At 35.2% G+C, this 9,027-nt stretch overlaps 1 protein-coding gene across 1 annotated transcript; it reads left to right on the forward strand.

Moving 5' to 3' along the window:
* Positions 1-543: 543 nt before the first annotated feature.
* Positions 544-8,407, forward strand: LOC121410245 (protein FAM189A1-like). The gene is made up of 3 exons (XM_041602185.1): positions 544-597; positions 1,284-1,619; positions 7,396-8,407. The coding sequence occupies exons 2-3, from the start codon at positions 1,518-1,520 to the stop codon at positions 7,744-7,746; spliced, it is 453 nt and encodes a 150-aa protein (XP_041458119.1). The 5' UTR covers positions 544-597; positions 1,284-1,517; the 3' UTR covers positions 7,747-8,407.
* Positions 8,408-9,027: the final 620 nt, after the last annotated feature.

A 9,027-nucleotide genomic window follows, 5' to 3' on the forward strand; every position in this document is an offset into this window, starting at 1 on the left:
TTATATTCTTTTAATCGTAAAGAATATTGAGATGCAGTATTTTTAAAAGATTATTGTTAACTTGTTAATTCCTATTTTTGTTAAAATTGTATTTTGACAAGTCTTCTGCAATTTGCTACTGTGCAGGTGGTGTTATTCATCATCGTTACAATGAAGCAATCCAAAACTGTTATAGTTATACCCATTTAAAGCAAGATGAAATAGGACAAGGAAAAAAGGAGAAAGTTACCTTCTTTCCTGTTTACCCTGAGATGAGATTCAATTTCAGACCTGGTTTCTTTATTGACTTCTTGGGAAATGAACACATGTGCCAAGTCACATCTTCTCCTTATGAACTCTTCCCTATTTGCTCAAGTTTCACCAAAGTGCGTCTGCTCCTGTTTAATCAGTCCATCTGCACCTTGTTTCCAATGTTCCCTTGCTCCTAGATCATGAAAGCAGCGCCGAGAAACAGCCAGAAGCACTCTCCTGTGATTGGATATCACTTCTCTGATATACAGCCTTTCTTGGGAGTGAGGTTGGGAGGGTATAGAGACCAAGGAAGATGGCCAAATCATATGCGGGTGCACGTCTGATTATTTTAGACAAATTTTAAGGGTAAAGTTGAAGTGAATTGATGGTATTATGTTTGCGATGGGATTAAAGATGACAGCAAACCTTGTAGTCAATGGCTAATTTTTCATTGTCTCTTGGATTCATTTTTATTATATATAATGATGTTTTTAATACCTTTTATTACAGAAATTCAAGTTTGGTTTCATACATTGATATTGTGTCAAAATGTATCACAATCAAGTTAAATTGGGATGTGTCATGGTCTAGTGGTTCTCTTGTCTTTCAAATGAGGGTTGTGGGTGCAAATCCTAGCAGTGGTGTGTTTTCCTTCCACAAGAAATTATCCACACTGTGTGCTGTTCTTCACCCAGGTGATGTGAATGAGTACCTGGTAGAATCAGTCCCTTGAATGCAAAGAGCACTGCTGATAGATTGGTCACTGAAGCTAATGATTATGCTTTGTCTATTCTGGCAAAAAGTGTACAGTCCAGCTAGTATAAGACACATGTATTTTATATCTATGTGCATCCAGTAGGTGATTGCGGGAGGCATTATATATTTAGAGATCTTCATCCTTCCTAATTTAATTCTCGCGATAAGGTCCGTTTGCCGGATCAACCTCAAGCTTTTTTTTCTCAGGCAATGTTCACTTGTACAACTGTTGATTTTCAATCGTGTTCTCAATTAACCTTATTTTAAATTATCTCTTTTTATCCATTTTATTACAGATAAGTTTCTTCACGTTCTTATCAGCATTATGTGTGGTTCTTCATCTTGTAGCAACGGCCCTGTCAGGACTAAGCTGTGCAGAGCTTCAACTATTAACAGGATGTACAAAGCATCCTGGTACCTTGGTCTGTTACTGCTGTACCTCATCACTTCCATGTACCCCCACCGAAAACGCAATCTCGGTAGAGGGTGTCAAAGATTGTTCCATTATATCATCTACAATACGACTTGTGATGTTCGTCATCTGTGTCGCAAATATAGTAGCATGTCTCATCTGTATAGCAGCTACTATTGTTGGATGTGCATATATTGTCAAGAGGCATTCTAATAGAAGGGTAAGATAAGCTTGTCTGGTTGAGCTGGATGAAATTATTTTACTTTATCCCTTGAGTAGGCCCATTTGTAATTGTCTTTATGATCCGGATGGGGGGGGGAACTTTCATTGATGAGTGGATACCAGGCGTGACCAAAGAAACGCATGTAAAGGATCTCTTTTTCAAGATTGGACATGTTTTATACGTAATGTAATAAGGGTATAAAAAAAAAAAACAATTACTGTAAAAAGGTATATATTTTTAGCAAGGAAAGCTACATGATGACGAACAAATTTGCGAGGGTGTAAAAAAGACAAATGCTTTATAAAGTATGTACTTTTTGCCCCAACACTCCATATTTAGAGTTGGATTTGAGTGAGGTGTGGGAGTTTGGGCAGTCCTAAACCAAATGTAAGTACCGGTAAAGGTAAAGCCGACGACATCCTTGATCACGTCAGTGACATAACAATCAAGATCTATATCACTGTACTTGTTTACGGGGGGGGGCAATTCAGGGAATATTTGTCAAGGGTACCGTTTTGTTTCCGATACTTGTTTAGGGTAGGGTTTCACATGCCACTACTTGTTAAGGGGAGTATATTCAGAATATGGAAATACTTGTTAAGAGTGCTTTTCAAAACCCTGTGGTTGTGCCTGGTAGCCACTGATCAATGGAAGTGCCCCCCTGGGTTTATGATACACACCTTCACACATTTGATACTAAGAAGAAAAAAAATCATAAGAATATTCTGTCTGTTCCCATTTTCTCTCTCCTGCTGCAATCTTTTTTTTCATCTCTGTCTTTGCCTCTCTTTTCATTTATTTATTATGCATATCTTATACTAGTATGTAGTCTTATTTGTAAGTTATCTTGCATCCTTTGATCTCCATTAAAGGTCATCCCAAAACCATTTTTGATAAAAAAGAAAAAAAAAAGTATAAATGTTAAAATTTCTTCAAAAATGATTATTGAAATAAGTGTGCGAAGTTATACTTAACCCCCCCCCCCCATATTATGATATGCTTAAACTGATCAGTTTGCAAATGAGGGAATTGATGATCCACGTTCAATTCTTCTCCTGTATTTTATAATACTGAATACAAATGTTTCAAATTGTTACCCCAATAATGCAATTTGTGCTTTTACTCCACAACAGTAAAGATATTTTTTTAATAATCCTGGTTAGATTATCTCCTTTTTCATCTGAAAACTCTGTGAATTAATATAATTGCATATCCATAGGGGAAAGTAACACAAATAATTACTTTTATATAAAAAAAAGGCAAAGAAACTTCTCTCACGTTCCTGTTGTTAATGTGATTAGGCAGGAGGAATGATAATTGGTACTTACAGATTGTGCAAATATTCATGTGGATGTAATTCCGCCATTAGAAGATAATGGGCTATCATTGATATTCCCCTAGTAGGGCCATCTTTATATATATCTTTTGGTAATTTTCATCTTTTACCAATGAATACTAATCACCATGAATTGACAATGTGCTTGAGGCACGTCTTTACTCCAGATTCTATATGCTGCTCTTTGAAATGCCTTGTAATTTGCAGCCCATTGACATTCCATTCCTTTTCTCCTGTTCATCTTTTATCATATTACACCTTCATCTTTTCCTTTATCACTTCTCACCAATCGTCATTCAATGACACCAACACTCTTCTCTCTCATATTGCAACAGGGTTTTGACAATCCCCCATTTGAAATCGTCACAAAAGATTTTTATTTTTTTGATGTAATTGAATGCTCCTACGTATATGCTTTTGAATATCCCGGACGTTTCCATGAACGGAAGATGACTCCATTTATAAATTTTATGTCATTTAGTAAAATTAGGTCATTTTTGTGATCATCTCTTTCGTTCTAAGAAATATGAATATGTCCTTGAACTATGTCATGTCATGAACTTGACTTCATTGATAACTAGGTAAGTTGATGATTCATTTAAAGTTTGCTTGCTATCTTCAGTCCTTTTTTTATTAACAAGAAAATTTCTCAATCTTGTCGGTATAATCATGCAACAGAGAGTATGCTTGCAATAAGAATATTTGAAAACATTTTATGTGGGAAAGCTATACCATGTGCAAAAAATGTAAGTATAATCACATATGAAATTTTAACAGGATACAAGTCATGCCCCATCCCAATGAACCAATATGCACCTGATTTTCAATAGACACCCCATATCATTAGACATCCTTGTTTCTTCCCTCTCTGCACTTGTATTTTCATCTTGTTGAAATGGCAAATGATATAATATTAGAAAGAATGTGTACTCATTCGTAATTCGCCAAGAGGATCATTTTATGAAAGGACTTGTCTGATTGTTTAAGTGACAAACTTGTTTTATATAACAATATCCATAGAAATGCTGTTTCTTTGCCAATCAAATCAACTTGACATGTTAATAAACTGCTTTAAGCCATTTTTAAGGGATGTGGTAATGAGGATTGATACCTTATGAATAGGATCTAGAACATTAACTGAGTTTTGAACCTGGGTCTCCATACATCATAATTCTCTGGCACACTAGGTGGTTTCAGACCGCCTCGAAGTTCGCCAGTTCCAGGTACATGTATTCTCTGATCGGGAAATTTACCCCGATCAGAAAATACCAGGTATTTTGGTAATGTGAAAGCAAACTACGCGTAATCTCCCCGAAAGAAAATACCCGCTAAATAGTAGGTACTTGGCGAAATTACGAGAACTTTCGCAGGGATTTTTCCATGGTCGCAGGTATTTTGGCGATGTGAAAGCAAATTAAATTAACTTTTAGCCCATCGTGTCGTTGGTCGTCCTTGGGCGCGGGAGCTGTGGGTGGCTGCTGGGCTAGTGATTTTGAATCTCGCGCCTTGCCTGCTTATCAGAACATACTGCGCATGCTCGTAACTTCAGGAACTTATCCCGAAGTGTATGTTTCAGGGCGGTGTGAATGCAGGAATAATTAACGGGTATTTTTCAGCCTAAAAAAGTTCTCGTAATTTAACGGGGATTCTTGTGATCGAGGCCGTTTGAAACCGCCTACTGACTGAACTATCACACATCCTCTTACAGTTCCAAGAAAAGAGGAAGTTCCATTCATCTGATGCATTTTTTTTTTAAGAATTGGACTATTCAATGTTCTATCAAAGGTTAGGAGAATGAAAGGGCACCATATTTCATAAGAAGATTGTTCTGTAATGACCCACTTGATCACATTTGAAGGTTGAACAAGATCCAAATCTGTTTAAACCTTGAACAAAAATGTTGGCTTTGCTTAATCTTTTGTGTGCACTTCGGCTTGGCATCATAATATGACAATATGTCTGGAATGTACAAAGTAGCTTCTACAAACAGAATATGGGTAGGTGAATGATTGTAGGATAGATTTATAATACTCATGCAACCTACAATGTGACGTCACTTACCCCATGCCAAAGCTATTTCAGTTTCTTTGTATAGACTTCTATTATGATGGTTCTTTGAAAAGACATTGAGGTTTATAAGAGGGCTAGCACTTCAAAGGAAGAAAGATGGTATGAATAGAATGAAGTGAAAGATGATGGATCTCCTCCTTTCTTCTGGGATCCTGCTGAGATAATGAAGGGGTTGATCCTAGATGAATTTGAAAGGCTTTGTTCTGCTTGATCAGTAGACCTATATTCCATGTGCGCTAAATGATTACTAAACTGAGTAAAACTCTTAATTCTTAGATGCATCATTGAAGTAAAATCACAATAGCTTTACACCAAGGTTGTCTTCATAAGGGATTTTTTAAAAGTAAGGTGTATGGTATAGCCTTAGGAGTTTGATGTGAGCAGGTTCAGATTAAGAGACAATAAGTACAAGATTTGAGGGAATTTACCTCTAGAATATCAGATTCTTCTTGGTTTATGTAAACATCACAAATTATTATTTTGTTTGCATTATTACATTGAAAGCTTAATGACACATATTGATTGTTATTGCTTTCAAATTTCATTATGTAAATAAATTGATTTTGGGATATCCTCAAGATCACATGTGGGTTAAGGACTGATTAAGAATAGAAAATTAAGGACAGTAATAAGCCTTTAAAAACATATACCCTTGACCTTTTCTTTTACATCATTTACCAATATAAATGATTATAGGGCTATCATGATACATTTATCATACTTAACCTTTGCCCAAGAATTTGTTTTGGTTTGTTAATGACACCATCTTGGCATGGAATCTACATTCCATTAAACATCCCTGTTCTGACATTAGGCCACCTGTTTTACTCTATTTATACTAACAAAAAGTTCAAAGTTTCAACAGATAAAACCAGAATGGATAAGAGAAAGAAAGGCAAATCAGTGTCATACATGAACACCCAAGTTTAATGACAGTTAGGAATGCGGAATGAATAGAAGATGTGGTTTCATTTCATGAATCAAAGGATTGCCGTTTATAAACCCACCATCTGATGTTTTGCGCAATCTTGAAACAAGGAATTTTAAGGTTTTCCCTCAAAGTTAATAAAAATACCATGTTTCACCATTTTTTTAAAAATGTCATCAATAGGCAAACTTTCTTTGGTATCCAAATCCATAATGATGAATTATTAATGCAGTGAATAACACTGGTTTGAAATCTACATGCTGTGATCCTTTAATATCTAAAAATAAGAGATTAAAGTATTACTTGATTATGTTCCTCATCCAATGTAAGCTACTTTCATAGAAACTGAATTTATTGTAACATGACATGGCAGCTGTTTATTCTAATAAATGAACCACCTTTGTATAACACGGTTTTATCCTTATTCATATGGATGTTTCATTATGTAAATTTGTGATATGCCCAGTCCTAATTCACCTGCTGTTTTTTTTAAAAGATTGATGGATTAGAACAGGAATATTGTGTTACTGCTGAACATTGATTTGTATAAATTCTGGAAGAAATTCCTTTGAGAATGATATACTGTAGACCTATCAATGTTTATGTAACATGCTTTTCTAGAGTTTGCCTTCTTTATTATATGATTTTCTTTGGTCGTATTTCATGAAACCAGGATATATTTGTTCTCAAGAAAGAAATTCACAGAATAGTCTTGAAATGTGGCATTTATTCTTTTTGGGATACATTTTTGAAATTCTTTATGATCACAAGACATTCCTCCCATTACATTTACGCTATTTATGAAATCAAGAATCTTAAAATATTTAGAGAGAGTTTTAGTTTTATTTGTGGTAAAAAAAAACCATAGACATCTTGACAAAAGGATGGTCTGATATAAGAAATGTCTGATATAATCATTCAAGATTGGTAAAGCAGTGACATTAATCATCACTACATTTGTTTCCATGAAATGAAACCGTGTAGGATTGAAAAGAAATGGTTTAAGTATTAACAGATTTGTTATTTTAAGAATGTTTCTTGTTTGCTGTTAACATCACACCTACAGTTTGGTTTCCACACAAGCTTGAGGAGTGATGGATAGAGATTATTGAAATGCATTATGGTTACCAATTATTTCAATATGAAATAGCCATAAATCACTTCAATTTTTTAATATAAAAAATGCTTCACTCATTTCTTGTAATATAATAGTGGGTATTCTGTTTTATAGATTGAGGGAATAATGTTAGCATGGAATCAATATGAATTAATTTACATAATAAATGTGCTCTATAATAGCTAGTCTGTTGTATTTTTCCCCTTTTAATATTTCATATCTCATATTGCAGAGAATATTTCTATTTTCAGACCATTGTATAGGACAAAGTCCCCAGTTTCATTCTTTATTTCATTTTTCTTTTCATGTTTTTAATTCACAGATGGTATTACGAAGGCCTCACCACACAGGCAGTATAGCAAGAGATTCTTATATAAATGACATAGGGGGTGTAATAGACCCTGTGTTTACCCCTCCTTTGGTACCACCACCCCCATATTCCCCACCTGAATACACAGAGATCTCAAATGATCCCATCATCATAGAAGGACCAGATTTCTTAGATGATCTCTCAACACCCACACCGGTCCTACCTGTAGCGCCTCATGAGATGCCCCCTCCATATTCAACAATCAACATCCTCCCTGGTACAACAATAGAATGTTCCGTTGCTCAGGAATTTCAGGTGACAAGTGAAGAGGTAGGCAATCACTTTCTTTCAATTTTCTTATAGCCACAGTTTTGGTTCCTGAATAAACTTTCAACATTTTTTTTTTCATGAATGGTATTTTAGCATCATATAGGCCTGATATTTGTTCTCCCACTTAAATACTCCCCCAAGGAAGGAAACTGTGAATTTTCACTTTTATATCTAACTTATGCATATCCAGGAGGGTAAAATATTATCATTGTCCGAAAGGATAATATGATGTAAATATTTGTTTTCTGTTCAAGTGCATTTTTGTATGAAAAAATACTCCTGACTCTGTAAATGGAACTATAGACAAAAAAGACACCAAGTATAAAGTTTGGCCAATAACAACATTTCCAGGGCAAACATTTAAGTGGCAAACAACTGAAGTTTAATACTTTGTGTAATTAAGGTCATTACAAAGTCATTTATTTTTCAATATTGATATTGTAGATACAGTAGCAGAAGTTATTTGCTTGTTTTTTCAGAGACCCTCATATCATAGCAGATATATAGGTCAGTTTAGGTCAACAGACTTCAGCTGTATTCTTGGTTTATTCTCTATTCATAGTTATCAAGCTAGTTAAGGGCTTTTATGGCTGAGTGCTTTTGCATGTAAATAAAACAGCAGGTGCAAAATAGATTTTCTTTCTGTACCTACTATGTTGAAAAATTCAGGTTTTACACCCCACCCACCCCAACCCCCCCCCCCTCAAAAAAAGTGAGTTACAAGCAGGCCCCCGAAGCTACCGCCATTTTGTTTAATCCATTAGAAGCTAAAATAAGCCCCCATTAATATTAATTTCGTACGATGCTCCCTCGTCAACTGTGGTTTTGTACGTGTATTAGACAATACGCACACCAGCGCAATGACAAAGGTCAACTTGGCAAATTTATTAATGTATTCATTTTGTTACGCGCTCGTGACGCGAAGGATTCAGCGAATCAAGCAAGCGCAAATCTGAGACGATACGTTGCACTTTATAAAGTATCGATATCACAAGCGATATCACTTAATAACAAAACAATGTTTGTATTGCGTCTTATAGGCCTATGCTAATTCTAAAAGGGAAGATGAAAAGAGTAGATCAAGTCGCGATTAGGTAAAAAGGTGGAGGTGGGGTGGGGGCAAATCATGGTTATTACAATGATGGTATTCATTTTCACTGGTTGAGTATGAATACTGAAAAAAATGACTTTCACCACTAAAAGAGTCATTTCTTGTTACAAATTTAATTTGGAGAAGTAAAAAAAAAATCTTCATGATCCCCGTGCCTGCTTTCTTCTGGCGTAAGTTTCATAATGAATTACACTGAGCTATTT

The sequence above is a fragment of the Lytechinus variegatus genome, chromosome 3 (genome assembly GCF_018143015.1).
Source record: "Lytechinus variegatus isolate NC3 chromosome 3, Lvar_3.0, whole genome shotgun sequence".
Classification (NCBI taxonomy): domain Eukaryota; kingdom Metazoa; phylum Echinodermata; class Echinoidea; order Temnopleuroida; family Toxopneustidae; genus Lytechinus; species Lytechinus variegatus.